We start from the raw sequence: 20906 nt of genomic DNA, 5'->3' as shown, positions 1-20906 counted from the left end.
TTTTAAAAGGACCAACGAAACGAGGAGCTAGTTTACCCTTCTTTCCAAAACGGACTACCCCCTTCCAAGGAGATACTTTTAGAAGGACAAGATCGTCAACATTAAATTCGATCGGTTTTCGCCGTTTGTCGGCGTAACTCTTTTGACGATTTCTAGCGGCTATGAGAGTCTCAAGGATTTGATTAATGACATCGGTGGCTTCTTGGACCATTTCGGGTCCCGTGATTTGAGCTTCACCGATTTCGTTCCAACAAATTGGGGAACGACATTTACGACCGTAAAGAGCTTGAAAAGGAGCCACATCAATGCTAGAGTGGTAGCTATTGTTGTAGGAGAACTCGATGAACGGAAGATGAGAATCCCAATTCCCACCGAAATCAAGAACACACGCTCATAGCATATCCTCGAGTGTTTGGATTGTACGTTCGGATTGACCGTCCGTTTGAGGATGATAAGCGGTGCTAAGATCGAGACGTGTTCCCAAAGCTTCTTGAAGTGAACGCTAAAAATGAGAGGTAAAACGGGCATCGCGATCGGAAATGATAGACAATGGCAAACCGTGTCGGCACACGATTTCCCGAACATAGATTTGAGCAAGCCGCTCGACCGAATACTTCTCACGGATCGGAATGAAATGAGCAGATTTGGTTAAACGATCGATGATCACCCAAATACTACCGTTGCCTTTTTGGGTGTTGGGTAATTTGGTGATAAAGTCCATAGCAATGTCTTCCCATTTCCAAACGGGAATAGGTGGTTGCTCGAGTAGACCAAAAGGTCTTTGATGTTCGGCTTTGACTTTTGAGCATGTAAGATATTTAGATACAAACAACGCTACATCCTTTTTCATACCCGGCCACCAAAAGGTAGCACGAAGATCGAAATACATCTTATCCGCACCGGGATGAACGGAATAATGCGAATTATGAGCTTCGTCGAGAATACAATTACGGAGGTCATCGCGATCGGGAACCCACAAACGATTGAGAAAGTACAAAAGACCATCGGGTTTGGTTTCGAGTTGAAGTTCAGCTCCACATGATATTTCGTCGTACATGTTACCTTCTTCAACGGAGGTACGTTGAGCTTGGAAGATACGAATTTGAAGATCGTTTTGAACAATGACGCTTAGAAGCAGAACGGATTTAACATTAGCCTTTCGACTTAGGGCGTCGGCGACAACATTCGCTTTACCGGGGTGGTAGCGAATATCGCAGTCGTAATCACTAAGTAATTCGGCCCATCGTCATTGTCTCATGTTGAGATCTTTTTGGTCAAAAATGTGTTGAAGGCTTTTATGATCGGTAAAAACCACACATTTCGTTCCATAAAGGTAATGTCTCCCGATTTTGAGAGCGAAAACGACGGCACCAAGTTCGAGATCGTGAGTTGTATAGTTCTTCTCGTTGACCTTTAGTTGTCTTGATGCGTATGCGATGACTTGACCTCGTTGCATGAGGACAAAACCAAGTCCTTGATGGGATGCATCACAAAATACAACAAAATCGTCATTTCCATCGGGAAGGGTTAGAATAGGAGCATTGCAAAGCATGTCCTTGAGAGTACAAAAGGCTTCCTCTTGCTTCGAACCCCAATCGAAGGGTTGTCCCTTATGGGTGAGAGAGGTAAGAGGCAAAGAGATCTTGGAATAATTCTGAATGAAACGCCAATAATATCCGGCCAAACCGAGGAAGGATCGAATTTCCTTGGGAGTCGTTGGAGTTTTCCAATCCTTAACGGCCTCAATTTTAGCGGGATCAACATGAATACCTTTGTCGTTTACGATATGTCCCAAAAATTGAACTTCCTCGAGCCAAAATTCACATTTGGAGAATTTGGCATAGAGTTGTTCGTTTCTAAGGAGCTCGAGAATGGAACGCAAATGATGTTCATGTTCGGCTTTGGATTTAGAAAAGATGAGAATGTCATCAATAAAGACAATAACGAATTTATCAAGGAATGGTTTACAAACGCGGTTCATGAGGTCCATAAATACCGCGGGTGCATTTGTTAACCCGAAGGGCATAACCAAAAATTTGAAATGTCCATATCGAGTACGGAAAGCGGTTTTAGGAATGTCTTCTTCGCGAACACGCAATTGATGATAACCCGATCGAAGATCAATTTTGGAGAAACAAGTTGCGCCTTGAAGTTGGTCGAATAAGTCGTCGACACGTGGCAATGGATAACGATTTTTAATAGTAAGTTTGTTGAGTTCTCGATAATCGATGCACATATGAAACGAACCATCCTTCTTTTTCACGAAACGAACCTTAAGATCTTTGAATTTGAGAGAGAAATTTGGAGTTGTAGCAGAGATTAATGGATGAAAGGGTGGTGTATATATAGGGTAAGTTGAAATGGTCAAGCATAAAGGGTCTTGCATGAAAATGGGGTGTTTTGGTCACATGTATGCATAAAAATAACCAAAAAAACGTGCAGCTGCAGACCTGCCTTCACGCCCCGCGACCACCCCATCGCGTCCCGCCAAGGGGTTATTTCCTGATTTTTCAAAAATGGCAGTTTTGGTCCCCGTAGTTCGTTTTAAGTGATTTTTAAGCGTTTTAAAGACCAAATTGAATTTTTTCAAGACCCAACAAGTGTAAAACAATATCGTAACACAAAATTCATCATTTTGATTATTTCCAAAGTGTCGGTTTACAAAACGGGTTGGTTTACATAATAAAAGTTTACAAAACGAATACTATTCGGACCCGAAATTGACGAATGCCACAGATATTATGATGATTTTAATGATATGATGATGATATGATGATGATGATGATATTATCAAGATGATGATATGATATGATGATATGATATGATGATGATATGATATGATGATATGATGATATACCACGTCTTTAACCGTCCTATTTAGTTCTTAACACAACGTATAATGGTAACGTGGAAATCTACAAACTCTGAAAAACGTGTAAACCGCCTATTCACTCTGAAAAGAACTTGCATGCGAAAAATAATGTCGGCCTTACCCGTCGCGTATAGCTATTAACGTGGGGTATAATGATAATTCAAAAACATTTTGATATGACGATGATATTATGATGATATTATGATGATGATGATGATAATGATCATGATGATGATATATATGATGATGATAGATGATGATATGATGATTATGTTCATGTTGTAAACCAAAGTAGAAAACGTTTGTTTCCATTACCAAACGCCGCTTTAGGTGCTAAACCTGGCGTTACCTATCATAGAAATTTTGTCTATAAAAACAACTACTCATTTACACAAACATATTAGTCTATACCTCAAACATGTTTCCTATCAACAATATTTCCTTCTCAAGCTACAAATTGGTTTTATCCCCATGATCATACAAAACTCATCATTTATGCCATTATTATTAAAACCATATGTTGGTTCTGTAGACGCTATTTTGTGGTGACATGCAGTCGTAGGGGTGGTCGTGGCTAGGTGGAACTCTTAGCTAGTCCACCATAATAAATCCCATAAGGGCCGATTGCAGGCACAGTAAACTCCATTCAACCCTAAAGCGGGGAACACCACGCACGGACCAGCTCAAACTACCTACTACTTCACGAAGATGAACCGAGGCTCTTAATGAATTCGGTGCCACCTCAAAAATATAAGCATGAAGTGATGTCACATGGAATGCTACCATCGTAGAGCTATTTTGAGCAGATTCACACATGAAGTATACAACTGGATATCCATTTAGCATACCCGAATCAACATTCCGTTTTTTGATACCCGATTCAATAATTGATTTGTTTCATGAATTTGTTCGTTTAATTGATCTAATTGATCTTTTCTAACTCATAGTTGGAGTAAATTTAGTCAAATGTCGGCGGAAATGTCACACCCCATCCAACGACGGGAAAGTCACGAACGTTATTATATATAAGGATTTATTATATAAAATTATTATTTTGATTTTTAAAAAATGTATAGTTAATTGTGTTATTATATTTATTTGTAAGAAACTATTGGAATTTAACATTCTAATTTTCACTAACGTAAGAACAATTATGTTATTGTGTAGGAACAATTGTGTTACTATGTAGGATGTGCATGGTTTTGTGTAGGAAATTTAATAGGATGTTTATGTATACGAGTATAATGATATGTGATAGTTTGATATGGTATACGTTATTAAAAGGATATGTACATAGGTTAATATAATTAATTTTTATAGGTTATTATAAATATATATGTAGGTTATTAGTATGATAAGTGTAGGATGTTAAATGTATAAGTAAATCTAAATGTAGGATCATGAGATAACAAAAAGATATTTATGTTTTTTTAAATTAATTAATAATAAATTAATTAAAAAAACATAATATAATTATATTTAGTCATTATTCATATTTAGTAGGGTTAAACGGTATTTACAAAGTCGGGTTTTAGTGAAATAATTCATATTTAGTCATTATTATTGTTAATATGATTAATTGTGGCTTAAAAGAAATAAAAACATAAGTTTCCAACAAAAACGGGGTGTAGAGGGGTCGAACCCGCGACTTCTACCCACAAAGTTTCAAGTGTTAACCAGCAGGCCATAAGGCAACGTGCAAAAAGAATCGGTTTCTATAATTAATATACAAAAAAAGTTCATCTCAAAATTTGTTTTATAAACCATTCTTATAAAAAACGGGGTGCAGAGGGGTCGAACCCGCGACCTCGACCCCCAAAGTATCAAGTGTTAACCAGCAGGCCATAAGGCGACGTGCATCAACAATCGATTTCGATAACTAATATACAAAGGAAGTTCATCTCAACATTTGTTTCATAAACCATTTAAATAAAAAATGGGGTGCACTAGAGTCGAACCCGCGACCTCCACCCCTAAAGTATCAAGTGTTAACTAGCAGGCCATATGGCGACGTGCATTAAGAAACAGTTTCTATAGTTAATATACAAAACATGTTCATCTCAAAATTTATTTCATAAACCCTATAATTTGATTTGATATAAACTATTATTCACAGACACCGTCGCCTAAACACTAACCGCCACACAGTCTCATTGAACGCGATTCCGGTACCATTGAACAATCCCGGCTATCAACGACCACCGAAGTGAACACCGAACACACCGTGACACATTATCAACAGGTACGTCAGTTGGTTTTGATAATCAAGTAATCTAGGTTAATCGGGTTAGGGTTTGATAATCAAGTTATTTATGTTAATCGGGTTAGGGTTTGATAATCAAGTTATATAGGTTTACTTGATCGGTTATTTTAGGGTATGATAATCAGGTTATATAGGTTTGATAATCATGACTGTGTTGAGCTAGTTAGACGACTCAACTAGGGGTGTTCATGGTCCGATTTTGACGGTTTTTGGGTCAAACCGAATCCAAACCGTTACCAACAGTTTGGCATTATCGAAAACCAAAACCGAAGCGTTGAGATTTAAAACTGAACCAAACCGAACCGTTATTAACGGTTTGGTTCCGGTTTGGTTTCATAGTTTGGGCTTTATACAATGCAGCTTTTTTTTATTAAACTTATTGAAATACTATATATTATGAAATATCTAAACAGTTAATATATACGATTAAATATTTCATCCGGTACGGTTTTATACGGTCGGTTTTTGGTAAAAACCATAAACCAAACCGTTCATTACGGTTTGAAAATTTGAAACCGTAATCTTATTTGTTTAAAATATCCATCAACAGCTGTATTTATTGAGATAACTAAAATGTGCCTTTTAATATATGTATGATAAACATCCACGACGAAGACATCCTCTACCAGGAGGAGGAGGAGGAGGAGCAGCGGCCACGACGGAGGCGGCGGACAGAACCGCCGCCAAAACCTATTGAAGGGGATGATGTGTTGGTGGATTACCCACACACGCAGTTTGTTCTCGGGACACTCGCGCACGACCGGTACATCCAGCTCCGATTGATGAAGCCTATGCCGAATACCATCTTAAGCCTCAGTTTTATGGAGATAGTTGGCGAGACCACAAGGATGTTATGTCGGGACGGACACGCCGTGGATGAGGATGTTTACGATGAACTACCCCGCACACCTGTTAGAGTATTACACTAGAGGTTTACTCAACATTCTGTTTCAGGTGTTTTACTTTTTACTTACTTTGTCAAACTTTGTTTACCGCCTACACATTACTTTAATATATTCATAAGAAATTGTTTATTTTATTTCAGGCCACGGGAGGCGGGGAGGCCAGAGGTGCAGATGAGAGATCAGGACCCAGAGGGTCATGCGTGGGAGGTTGCCTTCAAGATGTTTGGGGTCGACCGGTACTTTTCATTGGAGGAGTTCGCCGTGGTGATCGGCTTTTACACTGAGGAGGAGGTTCGGCAGCCGATCTACACCGCGAGCGTCCACGAGGGCCCGGACGATTATTTGCGCGTTTGGTGGCGCGCGATTGCAAGTAAGCCTTTCCCATCTGGTAACCAAGAAAAAGCCTCCTGCATCATTCACCCGTTGTACAGGTACGTTAACCTATGATACTTTACATTACCTTACATTATATTATATTTACCTTATATTATATTTCGTTGTGCAGATACCTACACAGGGTGATAGCCTCGTCAGTACAAGGTCGATATCAGGGTGCTGACCACTGCAAACTCACAAACTTGTTTTTTTGCGGTGCCTTCTGACGGGGATCCATTGCAACCTCGCCCATGGCTTCGCCGACTACATCGCCACATACCAGACAGAGACGAGGATCGTTGCCCGGTGGCCCTTACGTGACGCGCATCGCGCATCATTTGGGATTTCAAACACAGCTAGCTACTCTTACGATCCCGATAGTATCCCCCCACGAGCTCGGCCATTCTAGCGTCCAGGGCATGCGTATTGTTCTCAAGTTTAAGGAGCCCGACGGGAGAAGAGTAGACCTTCTCGTTACGGACTTCAACTCTGAATCTTACATACCGGTGCCACTAGTCGAGCCTCCACCATTGATTGCACCGGAGGTGCACGTCGACGAGAACCACGTAGAGCCATCGGGGGACGAGGACGGAGAGGAGGATGAGGCGGCGGATGGAGCGGAGCAGGTTTAGGTTACTTTTATAACTCGTTTATATTTATTTGTTTCGTCTAAATATTAACGTTTAATTATCATTTTAATGTCAGCCACGGGTGCCGCAGCACTCACCGCGCACCTATCGCGCCGTGCGTTTAGACCACGCCACGGATGCACGCTTACGGAGAGTGGAGGACGTGGTGCTACGGATGCAACGTCAAATCGATTGGATGATGGAGAGGGAGGCCAGCCGACAGCGCAGTGAGGATTACATATTACCTCCCCCACACTTTGATCATGAGGCTAGCACATCAAGGTCCGGCGTCAGCCTACGGGGACGAAGACGGAGACACAGTAGTGTAGATATTGATTTACATTACTTTGTTATATTCTATCAAACATTAATATTTTGTATGTTATGAACTTTTATATTTTGTATGACATGGTATTATGCTTTTTAATATTGTAAGGTTACAATTAATAAACATGATCATAGTATTAGTTTAACAACATAATAAACTTATGAAAATTGAGTTCAAAGAATATGTATATTCCAAACCAAAAGAAAACGCCGAGAGCTTGGAATCCAAAACACAAAAAATCAAACGAAAATGAAGATGTAGATTTCATTTAATATTTTTTTAAACAAATAGCCAACACCTCATATTATACACTAAAATCACCTTACGACCTCTAACAAAGTGAGAACTAGATTATTTCTCAAAAAAACTTAATAACTAAAAGACATAAAAATCAAAATCCTATAATTAAAATTTTTAATCAAATATATTATAAAAGACATAAAAAACTTAATATTTTTTGGATAGAAATATAAATATATTATAATAATTAACAGAAACATAACAATCAAAATCCTATAATTAAAATTTTTAATCAAAAATCCTACAAAAATATTTAAATACCAAAACATCAAACAACCGCGATAAGAAATACTTTTTAGATAGAAATTTAAATATATTATAATAATTTACAAAATAAAAGTCTAAAATCCTAATTAAATTTTTATAAAAGCAACACTAAACCGTCACGGTAAGTCCTTAACGTGGCGGTTTATGACACTGATTGATCGATTAGATTGTCGCATGTTACGTTGACCATCATTTGATTGATTGGGTTGGTATACGCCACGGTTAGCACTAAACGCAGCGTCTGATCCGGTTTTCTAACCACACCGCCGGTGTGGTTAGAAAAGCTGTCAATAAACTAAAGAAATAAAATTAAGGAGAGAAAGAAATAAGGACGATTTACTCTCTCTCCCTCCCTCTCCCAAATTATTATTATTATTATCATCATCATCGATAATATTATTGGCTTTGCTATGAATTACGACGCAACTTGTTGTCTGTTTTTCTATCACTTTATTGAAATCGTTTCGTGCTTAATGAGAAAGACCTTATTTCATATTATTATTTCAAACAATTACTAATAATTGGAATTAATTTGGTAATGCATCATGGTCATGGATTAATAATTTTACACTAATTTAATTTAAAGTTATTTTACTAATCTTGGGCAAATTACGTTAAAAGTGGCGGAAGGTTAATCATGCATCATGTGGTGACGTTGATAGCCGAAAGACAAGGGTACATGCACCAATCGACGGTGTCTCGATGGTTGAGTGTTATGTGCCTTATGTCCAAGGCTTGATGCAAAACTACTATCGAGCCGGGGGTCTCACCGGAAGCAGCCTCTCTATTCATAAAGGGTAGAGGTAAGGTTGTCTACATCTTGCCCTCCTCAGACCCTACCATAGCTTTGCTATTGGTGGTATATACTGAGTACGATAATGATGATGATTAATAATTTTACAGTTTTAATTTATAAAAAACGAAAATTAACATACAGGTGTGTATTTTATATTTTGAGCATCTTTCTCATGTTAATCGTAGATTTTGAGCATAATTCCATACAAAAGCATGCAGAATTATTTACATGAGTAGATAAAGTTGAGTGACGACATAAATCTAATTTTTACATTTAGAAATGCTAGTATTTAAATTAAATACCACATGTTTATAAATATAATTCAATAAATTTATAAATGTGACAAAAACTATAATGCTATTAAATCGACAAGAGTTATCGGCGCAGGAAGAGCAAAAGGGCAAAGACGAGCAAAGTGTGTGACGTATCAAAATAGAATGATCGAAGATTAAGAGAAGAAGAACACAATAGAAGAAGAAGAATACTCAAATCATCGATATCATTCTCATTCATGACTCTAATATATGTATATGAACATATTACAGATATAACCCTAAACTCTTAGACATTTACACTTTAGTCCCTCTTCTATTTAATACCTAAAATTACTCCACCCTCAAAAGATTTTTGTCCTCAAAAATCAAAAAAAGAAAGAAAAAAAAATTGAGAAAACTCTTGTAAGTTGCTTTCCATATAAGCAAGCATGAGTGAAGTTGCTTTATCATCATGTACGCCAATGCATGCCTTAATTGTGGCCTTGTAAGTTCATCTTTGTAAGTATCATATGGGCCAATAACATCCATGTTGGAGACTAATTCCATCCAAGCTTTTGTGATAAATGAAGAATATTCTCGGGAATACTGGATGTTGAAGAGGCCATTAGCAGAGCTAGCTATATTATTTGAACAAGAATCATTCTTCCTAACTTGGTTTTCATCACTTAAAAGCCCTTTTGTCCACAACTCAAATTTCATTTCATCCATGTTTGAGGCAGAAAACTCAGTTGCAGGTAGTTTCTGCAAGTAAAAAACAGTCTTGTATTCGACATTGCGCCAACCATGAACTCGTTTTGCTAATTCAAAAATTATTTTAATTCTTGTAGTCATATACAATGCCTCATTTTCATTCAGATAATACCATGGATTTTTGTGTATTGAATAAGAAATCCATTTTAACTTGTCAATTTCCAACATTTGAGCACTCCCTTGTAACCATTCTTGTAGAGATGGATTGTTGCACCAAACCTGGTGATGGAATATAGCATACGACATTAGTACGAAACGAATGAGTAAAACCAGAGCCGAGACTTCATTTGTCCATATGTGCCACTAGTATTCCCTAGCCAACACGTTATACTTCCATTTGAGCCACATGTATACCTTCCGTTTCAAACGATTCCATTTTATACCTTACGGTTATGATCTTCACTTCTGTTGCTGCAACTCCCACCACCAGTCTTTTTGTTTGATTAATCTGCAGTCTTGTTTGACTATCTTGTGGCTGCAGTCTTATTACCCATCCTAACATTAGGATGATCTCTACACTGAGTTCATCAAATGGAAATGGGAAATAATATTGTATGAACTCCAAAACTTTGGATTTCCATCTATGCCAAGTATATCCAACTTCACCTGTTTCTATCGCATTCAATTCAGTCTCTTCCACAACATGAAATCGTGCATCATGAGATGTTATTAGAAAATAGTTGGTTTGGACCCCTACATGTTTTCTTACCAACTTTTGTATATCACACCTGTCATGTTTGGATAGTTCTACAGGAAATTTTTTTCTGTTTAACACCACCTTCATCCACTTCACATGACTGGAAGTCATCCACTGCCAAATTAATTCTCAAATCATATTTATCCACATAACCATCGGACAATGGATCTGTGTTTGGTTGCTGATTTGTTACAATTTCAATCAGACAATGGATTTTATTTTGGGTTTCAGATTCATACTCATGATTAATGGGCTCTTAAATTAACCCATTCATGAACATCACTATTGAGTGAATCACTAATCTCAGTTCTAAATTCTTTATTTATTTCACTGTCATCCTCATTTCTTTTTGAATCATTGTTATTTTTCTTTGAATCCAAACTACTTGCTTCTTTTTCATAGGCGTCTTTACAAAAATCACTATGACCCTCATTCTTTTCAACATCACTTTCCTTTTCTTGATATAAAGAACCAAATTCTATTTCAAACATGACATCTTGATCAATGGTTTCTTGAAACTCAATTCCAAACCTACTAGCATTTCATCAAACACTTGGGGGGCAGATTCCAATTTTGTGATTTGAGAAGAATATGTTGATTCACGATTGACCTTCTTATATTCTTTATTCCCATAGAAAATGGTAAGCAAGTTATCTTGTTTCTTTGCCAATTCATAAGCCTCCCTAAGTGATTTTGGTTTTAGAATCATAACCCACTTCATTTCATGTTTGAGACCCTCCACAAATAGACTTGTAGCATAATCCTCACTTACAATTACTTTTAAGGAGAAAATCAAATGAACTACAATAATCTTGAAATGAACCTGTTTTATGGAAGTTCTTGATTTCATCCATGGATGATGAAGTACTTAGAATTCTAATTTCTTGATTTTTGGTTCCGAATAAGCTAAGACTTCGGTTTCCCCATGTTGGTCATCCTGTCCATTCATCCAAACATCTGTAACCCATGCAAAATTCCCAATCAGTTGGTGGTTTTGAACAATTTGGTATGTAGCCACAACAATGACCCGTTCCTTCATATTTCAACCATCCGCAAGAACACCGACTCTTTGCACAAACGTGAACCCTGTTCTCCCATATCAAGCCCCCCACACGCACACAAGAACACCATCGCTACCTTGATTGTTTCCGTCAATTGCTGGTTATGGCCGGAATTAGTTGCCGGAAGTGAAAAACTTGGTGAATTAGGGTTAGAACTATTATCTGATCGATTTGAAATTGGAAAAAACTGTTTGATTCTGATCAATTTAGAACGAATTGAAACAAAACTGAAAGTAATTGAACGAATTTGAGGAAGAATTGATCAAGCAATTGATCAACTTAGGCTAAATTGAAACAAAATCGAAAAAAAATGATCGAGTTATCAATCGAATTAGGGTTGAAATCAAGAGTGTCCAAGGATTGAACAGCTATGATACCACTTGTTACGTATCAAAATAGAATGATCGAAGATTAAGAGAAGAAGAACACAATAGAAGAAGAAGAATACTCAAATCATCGATATCATTCTCATTCACGACTGTAGTATATGTATATGAACATATTAAAGATATAACCCTAAACTATTAGAAATTTACACTTTAGTCCCTCTATTATTTAATACCTAACAAAGTGAGCACTTATCCTACAACACTTTAACCGCATACCAGATTGAAAAGCGTATTGAACAACGAATGATTGACAAAGTTGATCACCACATTGATGAATTTCGTACTGAGATGAATATCAAGATGGAAGAACAAATGCTACAAATGAAACATATGATGGACAGTCTTCGCGAAAGTAATAAAACACGATATGGGTTCAAGGCTTTGAGTTACTTACGTAAAGTTGTCAAATGATACAATCGTCATAAGCCTTCAAGCTATGAATATGACAATATTGTGGGTTATGTTGCGTTGTTATATGTAGATTGTGGGTTATATTGCATGCTTGGTTTAAAAAAGCACGCTCAAGGCGAGGTGAGGCGAGAAGTGTAACATCCCCAAAATTTCGATCCAAATTTGACAACTTAGGAAAATTGAGGGATCAAAAATAATATATAAACAAGTCATGAGAAAATATTAAATAAGAAAATATAAGAAAAATAAGGAAATAAAAATATTTCCTGAGTTAAGTTTTCTCATGTAAAGGAAATAACAAAAGGAAACTCCATCCCACATGGAAGGATGCAAGAAAGTGGAAGCATTCCACATGGGTATAAATAAGGAATATAGAATCCATCACACATGAAAAGTGGTAAAGAAATGGAAGCTCTTTATAAGAGATAGAATTTCCAAAGTTATATTCGTTTATGCATAGCATGCATCAATTGGTCCTAGCGGAGGGTGCGCAGCACCAGACGCGTACGCGCACGCGCTCGGGCTCGGGCGAGGACGATGGCGAAGGTGACGACGTTGGGCGCAATGTGGAGCTATGATGGCGCACTTTACACTTCGCATGCTCGCATCGCCGCGAGCCGCTTGAGAGCCGCCTTAGTATTTTTGGATAACTAGAATTAGACCTAGAATGACAAGCTATCAAAGACAAAGGACGAAAAATGAAAAATGGTATTCAAGGACCCATCACGATACGCGATGAGTCCAAGAACACGGCCATCGCGTAGCGCGATGGGCCGTGATGACGCATCACACATGTGTCACACTCTGGTGACACGTGGCAGACGTGTGAGGCCACGTGGCGACACGTGGCATTCATGCAGAAGTGGTGGCGTCGCGATACGCGACGACCACATGAAGAACTCCATCGCGTATCACGATGGAGTGTAAAATTGGCTATAAAAGGGGAGCCTCACGGCTCATTTCCCTCACACATTCCCACTCTCTCTAGAATATTTCTCTTTCTACACCATTTTGCGTGCCACCGACCCGACAAATATCACCGCGTAATCCGTGCCAAATACCTGGTGTTTTCCTTGAAGTGCGTGCCAACCAAAAGTAGCCTGACATTTCGTCTCGTAGTACGTGCATGACCCGGCAACGCCTGAACATCACCTCGATTTGCGTGCCAAGGAAGGTTGATCAAGAACGGCTTGATAAACGTGCATATAGAGTTGAAGTGCTGCCCGTATAAACTTAGGAATATCTAACTCCGAATACCCGTGCGAGGTAGGGGTTTTGCATAAGTTGTTATTTTATTATTATAAATGGCTTAGACCATAGTCAGAGGTATAGCCAAACCTTGATTACAATTAAGTATTATATAACTTTTCTTAAGCAAAGGTTATAGTCAAAATATTGTTTCTTCTTGATTAAGAAACGTAAGCAAGTATTTACAAAGAGTATAATTAAAATAGTATTTATTTATTATTAAGAAATATAATACAGTTAATGTTTCTTCTTGAAGAAGGAACTCAGTATAGACGCTTCTTCCTGAAGAAGAAACATAGTATATGATTGGTAAATAAACAAGGGGACTAAAGGTCTAAATGTTTTATACAAACAAATGTTTTTATCAAGATTAAAGCTATACAGAACGGACTAAAGGTCTGAAGCTAGATCGATGATCTAGTTATTTATACAAAGGTTATTCTCGTACTATAGGTCCGAGGTAACAAAACAAGAAGAAGAAGAAATCAGATAACAGGAATCAGTATCGGAAACTGATTATAAACAGAAAAGGTGAATACGCCCCAAACCTTTTACAAACTCTTTTAGAGTCAGAATGTTTGCATAGGATTTACGAATCCTTAAAACTTTGTGTTACAATAATAAGAAACGGACACTCTGATTAAAAGTATACATGTGTCTGGATCCATTCTCACATGGTGACTCGGCATTTTCCCGAGGCCATGCAAATCATCAACATGTCTCCGGAAGCTTGATGAGAAATGATTTGTGTATATAATTAATTGTACAAGGTACTTAGGGTAATTTGATCCCAATTGGGTGCCTAATGAGTAGTCACAAAGGTATTATTGTTGGTTTCACAAAGGTATTGAAAAGATTTTTAAGAGCCAGCGTCAATCACCAGCTGTGTGCTGACGTATTTTCTAACCATTTTACTGGAAAACAAGAAAGTTTAGAACAGACAAGCAAGAAGGATTTGAAGATTGGAGTTATAGTCATTAGATGCTATCTGGTGGCTCAGATATTTTATTTCAAATTATTATAAAGAGTTATGTTTTCTAAATAAATGTATTTGAAATATCAAACGGGTATTTAAACCTGAGTTTTTAATATAATAATATTTTATTCAAAGACTTCCGCTAAAATAAAACCCGCAACTCTGATGTAATTACAAAACAGGTACCAACTATTGGTCACACGCCTAGGCCCTAAGTCGGGGTGTGACAAGAAGCGACCCACACTACTACAAAAGGAGCACCTTTACAGCGGTTATTTGTTGTGTAAAAAGCGGTTTTGAACCGCTGTATATTGCCTCGCTATTTTTGTAACAAAACAACACATAAACAACGGTCTTGTCTTTGAAGCGGTTTCAAACCTGTTTACAGCAGTTCAACGCTTTTGCTTACCCAAGGCGAGCACCTCAACGCTTTTGCCTACCCAAGACGAAGCCTGTTAAAAAAGCAAACGCTTTTTGCGCTTTTGTGCGAAGCGAAAACGCAAGGAGGCGAAGGCTTTATCTGCAAAAGGCGACCAGTTAGCCCGTTTTCAACTTAAGCTTTATAATTAGTCATTGCTAGACTTTTCACATGTGGTAATAAACTTTTGAAAGTTGAAACACTTTTGATTAGTGTTCTTTTGGTAACACTTTCGAGTAATTTGGTATTCGATAACTTGTTTTTATGCTATTTTGATATTTCCGGCGAGTAATATGGTACTCGAAAAATTGTTCTACACTACTTTTGGAATTTTAGGATATATTTACGTTGATGTTTTATACGTTTATTATACATTATAATGTGGTTTTTATATAATATGTGGCTTATAAATAATTAAATATTTTTTATAATAAGGTCGCCTCGTGTTCAAAAAGCGTTCGTCATTGCGCTTTTCGCTTTTCGCCTCGGCTGAGAACCTGTTCGCTTTTGTTCGCCTCACGCTTTTTTAATCCAAGGTTGCATGTGTGTGTTTTCCGTATTCACGAGTTGATATATGTAGACGTATGTTATTTTGTTTATTTATGTTTAGTTATCTATCATCAATATTCAATAATGGGAGATGGGTCTTGTTATTTTCAGTATAACTTTAAAGTGATTAAATAAATTTGATTTGACCAAATACCTTATGACATGGTAATTCATAGGTCACACCCCGACCGAATGCGGAAACGCCGGGGCATGCGTAGATTGAAATCATGCACATGGTATTAAATGTAAAAATTCTTATTAAATTAAACCAACACATTGTTTTAACTTTAAACCAAACATAATTCAAATAACAAACAAGACATAACACTTAATTTATTTAAACTTCTAGGTTTGACACATCCCCTTAGTGATACTTCATGAATCTTCATAACTTAATTTCATTCAATTGAAAAACATGCGAGTGTCAACTAAAATAGTTTGTGAGAACATAGGTTTTAAATAATAATAGAAAAATAAGTTTTATTGTGAAAATATTCCATATGTGTTAAGTTACTTGTATAATTTGTGATTACAACCAAACCTCTGACACGATTAGCGAGTCGTCTAATCCACGAATAGACTATTATATTTAACGTTTAACGATCGTTGGATTCTGAACACACAGGCCTCTACCTGAGGCCTGCATGGGCGGGTCGGGCCAATAGATCTATCATCATACTACCACGGGCTTAAAAAGTTAATGGTTGTACATGCAATTAAGTATATACTTCTAATGATCACACACATTGAATATTATGAAAAAAACTTGAATCCAATAACATTTATAAAACATAGAATTAATAAGTTGCATGTTTCCACCCCCAAAGTATAAAACATTTAAAAGGATGTAAAGGGGCTATGAACTCACCTTACTTGATGGATGAACACGAACACGAACAATAGTTTGTTGAACCGTTCACCGGATGCCCTAGATTAAGTTTTAATTTTTAAATTAGTTAAAGTGTTGCATACTAGAATGTTCTAAACCAACAGCATAACGTCTAGCAAGTTGATTCTCATGTAAGAGTCACAGGTCCAGTGAGATTATTTACATCATTCTTGTCTTAGGCAGAACCGTTTGCTTGTCAGATACATACATGCCCGGTTTATACTCTATTCGTATACTAACTCAATATGTTTTAGAATGATTTTGATAAATAAGAAAGTGCGAGATTAAAAGTGTAATATCATATAGTTTTGTGTATTTATTTCCATTTAGGAAAGTATAGGGTTCAAAGTGTAAATATTATAGTTTAGGATATTTATTGACATTTATGAAAGTATAATGTTAAAAGTGTAAATATTATAATTTAGTATATTTATGATAACTTTATGAGTTTTTGAATATCATAAGAATATTCGTAGTTGTTTATGGAAAAATTATACTTTTGATCCAAGATCTTGAGAAAATAATTGTGATTTCTTGGAATAACATGATCATCATAATTTTTTAAAGCAAAACGTTAGGGTTTTATTAACAATTTATGACAATCATGGTGAGAGTATATAAACAACTATGAAAATTCAGAGGAAATCTCAAGAACATAGGAACAAACAAGAAGAAATTCATAATCGAAAGCAAATATGTATAAAGATCAACAATGGAAAGTAAAATAATTCTAAAGATTTGTTTATCCTTAGAGAGAAAAGAGAAAAATGAGATTTTGTGTGAAAAATAATGAGAATGAGAGGCTCTTTTATAGGCCAAAAGTTGAGGTTTGAATAAGATTTAAGTAAATAAAAAATTTGTTTAAAGATTAAATGATAAGCTTAATTTTAGTAATGATAATGATGATAATATAATAATAAAAAAAACAAAATATGTGTGTGTGCATAATTCAAAGTGCACGGAACTTATGAATTAATTTTCTTTTTTTTTTTTTAAAATTAAATTAGCTAGCTAAATTTACTTGTGAAACAAGGTTAAGATAGATGGTTCAAGAATATTTCATTTTAAATTACCTGATTAATTTAAATAATTAGGATAAAATTAATAATGACAAAAAATTTTGTTACTTGTTATAAAATATTAATCTAGGCATTCCGGTTCAACGCATCATATTAACGATTAAGCATGATTATGATGAAATGAAAATAGGATCATACAGTTATGCATACAAAGATAACGTTCTTCAAGAAATAAATACGATAACATATTTAAATGCGATTTCAAAAGATTAGCGCTTATTAGCAAGAAAATCCATACATGTTACAGTCTTCCCCACTTAAGGGAATTTCGTCGAAATTAAATAGTGGAGACTAGTTCGGATTGAAAACGATGAGGGTATTTCTGTTTCATTAGGTCTTCAAGTTCCCAAGTAAACTTGGGTCCTTGCTTATAGTTCCACTTGGCTTTCACTAGATGGATTCAACTTCGCTTGAGTTTCTTGACATCACGATCCATGATCTTGATAGGTTGCTCAACAAAGTGAAGTTTATGATCAATGTGGATATCTCTAAGGGGAATAGGCTAAGTGTCATCAGCTAAGCATTTCTTGAGGTTAAAAACATGGAATGTGTCATGAATGTTGCGCAATTCCTGAGGTAGTTTGAGTTTGTATGCCACTGGACCAATTCTCTCAAGAATCTCAAAAGGTCCAACATACCTAGGAGCGAGCTTTCCCTTTTTCCCAAATCGGACAGTGCCTTTCCAAAGGGGAAACTTTGAGTAAGACTCGATCTCCAACTTGAAACTCAAGTGGTTTCCTTCGATTGTTGGCATAACTCTTTTGTCGATCACGAGCGGCCTTAAGTCGATCTCGAATGATGGAAATCCTGTCAGAGGTTGCTTGGATGATTTCGGGACCAATAACTTGAGAGTCACCAATCTCGGTCCAACACACGGGTTTTCAACATTTCCTACCATACAAAACCTCAAATGGAGCACATTTGATGCTAGTATGGTAGCTGTTATTACAGAAAAATTCAATGAGAGGTAGATGATCATCCCAATTTCCTCCAAACTCGTTTATGCAAGAACGAAGCATGTCTTTCAAGGTTTGGATAGTTCTCTTGGTTTGACCATCTGTTTGGGGATGATATGCTTTGCTAAAATCTACACGAAGCATGTCTATCCTTTCGGCTTAGGGCGTCGGTCATGACATTTGCTTTCCTGGGGTGGTAGCGAATCTCGCAATCGTAATCATTGAGTAACTCGACCCAACGACGTTGCCTCATGTTGAGTTATTTTTGGTTGAGGATATGCTGCAAGCTTTTATGATCGGTATAGATGACACATTTAGTTCCATAAAGTTAGTGTCTCCAAATTTTTAGAGCGAAAATCACTGCACCTAAGTCAAGATAGTGAGTGGTGTAGTTCTTTTCATGGATCTTGAGTTGACGAGAGGCATAAGCTATGACTTTGCCTAGTTGTATGAGTACACAACCGAGACCTTGATTTGAAGCATCACAATAGACAATGAAATCGTCATTTCCATCGGGAAGGTTAAGATGGGTGCGTTACGAAGTTTTTGTTTTAGGGTTTGGAATGCATCTTTTTTGCTTTTGTTCCTAAATGAACGACTTGCATTTTTGAGTTAAGGTGGTGAGAGGTAAGGGCTATTTTTGAGAAATTCGAGATAAATCAACGATAATAACCAGCTAGACCAAGAAAGGAACGAATTTCTGATGGGGTTTTCGGAGTTTCCCAATTATTGATGGCTTTATTTTTTGTGGGACCCACATATGCCTTTATCATTAAAAACATGACCCAAAAATTGAACTTCACGAAGCCAGAATTCACATTTCGAAAATTTAGCATAAATTTATTCTTTCTTCAACAGTTCCAAGGTAAGACGAAGGTGTTGCTCATGCTCGGTCTTGGTTCTTGAATAGATTAAGATGTCATCAATAAAAACAGTGATGAATTTGTCAAGGTACGTTTTTCATATGCGGTTCATGAGGTCCATAAACACCGCGTGTGCATTAGTCAAGCCAAAGGGCATGACCATGAACTCGTAGTGTCCATAGTGGGTACGAAGTAGTTTTTGGTATGTCTTCATCGAGAATTCGTAGTTAGTGATAACCTGAGCGGAGATCAATTTTTAAAAAACAACCGGCAAATTGAAGCTGATCGAAGAGATCATCAATTCTCGGTAATGGGTACCAATTCTTGATAGTAAGTTTATTTAACTCTCGGTAGTCAATGAATTCAAAAAGATACGTCCTTCTTTTTGACGAAAAGGATAGGAGCTCCCCAAGGTGAGAAACTGGGTCGAATAAATCCTTTGTCTAGAAGGTTTTGAGTTGGCTAGAGAGTTCTTGCATTTCAGATGGGGCTAAGCGGTATGGAGATTTGGCTACGGGAGTTGACCCGGGTATAAGGTCGATTCGGAATTCGACGTGTCGAGACGGAGAAAGTCCTGGCAAGTTGTCGGGAAAAACTTCGAGATAGTCTTTGATAACAGGAATGTCTTGAATCTTTTTCCCTTCGGATTTCTTGTCAACTACATGGGCTAAAAAGGTATAGCAATGTTTCCTCAAAAGTTTACGAGCCTTCATACAAGAGATGATTTTTAGGTTACGATTAGGTTTTTCTCCTTGAATGATTAGTGTTTCACCGGATGGTAACATGATACGAATGAGCTTTTCAGCACATACAACTTCGGATTGATTACGGGATAACCAATCCATTCTCACAACTAGGTCAAAGCTACCAAGCTTAATGGGAATTAGATCAATATTAAGATAATGATCATCAAAAGTCAACGTAGAATCGTGTATAATAGTATTAGCTTGGACGGTTTTACCATTGGCTAACTCGACGGTGTAAGAGAAGTCTAGTTTAGTCGATTTCCATTTAACAAGGGGTTCAAAATCAAGTGATATCAAGCTTCTTTCCGCGCCCGTATCAAATAGTATGGATGCAAAGTGGTTATTTAAGAGAAACGTACCAGTTATGACATTGGAATCTTGTTGTGCATCCGAAGCACCAATAGTGAAAGCTCTACCACGAGTGGCTTGGTTGTTGTTTGGAGCCAATTGGGGACAGTTGTTCTTGAAATGGACCAAACCACAACATTGAAACCAAGCACGAGCATTGTTATTGTTTGTTGGTGCGGGGTTGGCCACCATGGCTTGATTAATAGCAGTCGGGGCAGTTCGGCATCGAGGAGCTAGATGCCCAAATTGACCACAATTAGTACACTTTCGGCATTAGGAACTTGGTGGGTGATGATAGTTGCAAGTGCAGCATAGGGAGTGAAGTCCAGAGTACCCTGCCCTAGTTGGGGCTTGGTTAGCAGGAGCCACAGCTTGGACGGGCACAACAGGGGTGATTGCAGCATAGTAGGTGGTTTTTGGTTTCTTGTTAGGTTGATATCTAGTATTCTTGAACTCTCTATCTTTTTGTTTCCCCGAATCCTTCACCAAAATTTCAGTTTTAACTAGTTCATCGTT

At 37.2% G+C, this 20906-nt stretch overlaps 1 protein-coding gene across 1 annotated transcript; it reads right to left on the bottom strand.

Moving 5' to 3' along the window:
• Nucleotides 1-19739: 19739 nt before the first annotated feature.
• On the bottom strand, nucleotides 19740-20582 carry LOC143529595 (uncharacterized). The gene has a single exon (XM_077025356.1). The coding sequence runs from the start codon at nucleotides 20580-20582 to the stop codon at nucleotides 19740-19742; it is 843 nt and encodes a 280-aa protein (XP_076881471.1).
• Nucleotides 20583-20906: the final 324 nt, after the last annotated feature.

The sequence above is a fragment of the Bidens hawaiensis genome, unplaced genomic scaffold (assembly GCF_021521415.1).
Source record: "Bidens hawaiensis isolate Kalapana, Puna unplaced genomic scaffold, B.hawaiensis_p1.1 tig00008580_1, whole genome shotgun sequence".
Lineage (NCBI taxonomy): Eukaryota > Viridiplantae > Streptophyta > Magnoliopsida > Asterales > Asteraceae > Bidens > Bidens hawaiensis.
The sequence above is the reverse complement of the archived record's forward strand: the minus strand, read 5'-3'. Positions and strand labels throughout refer to the sequence as shown.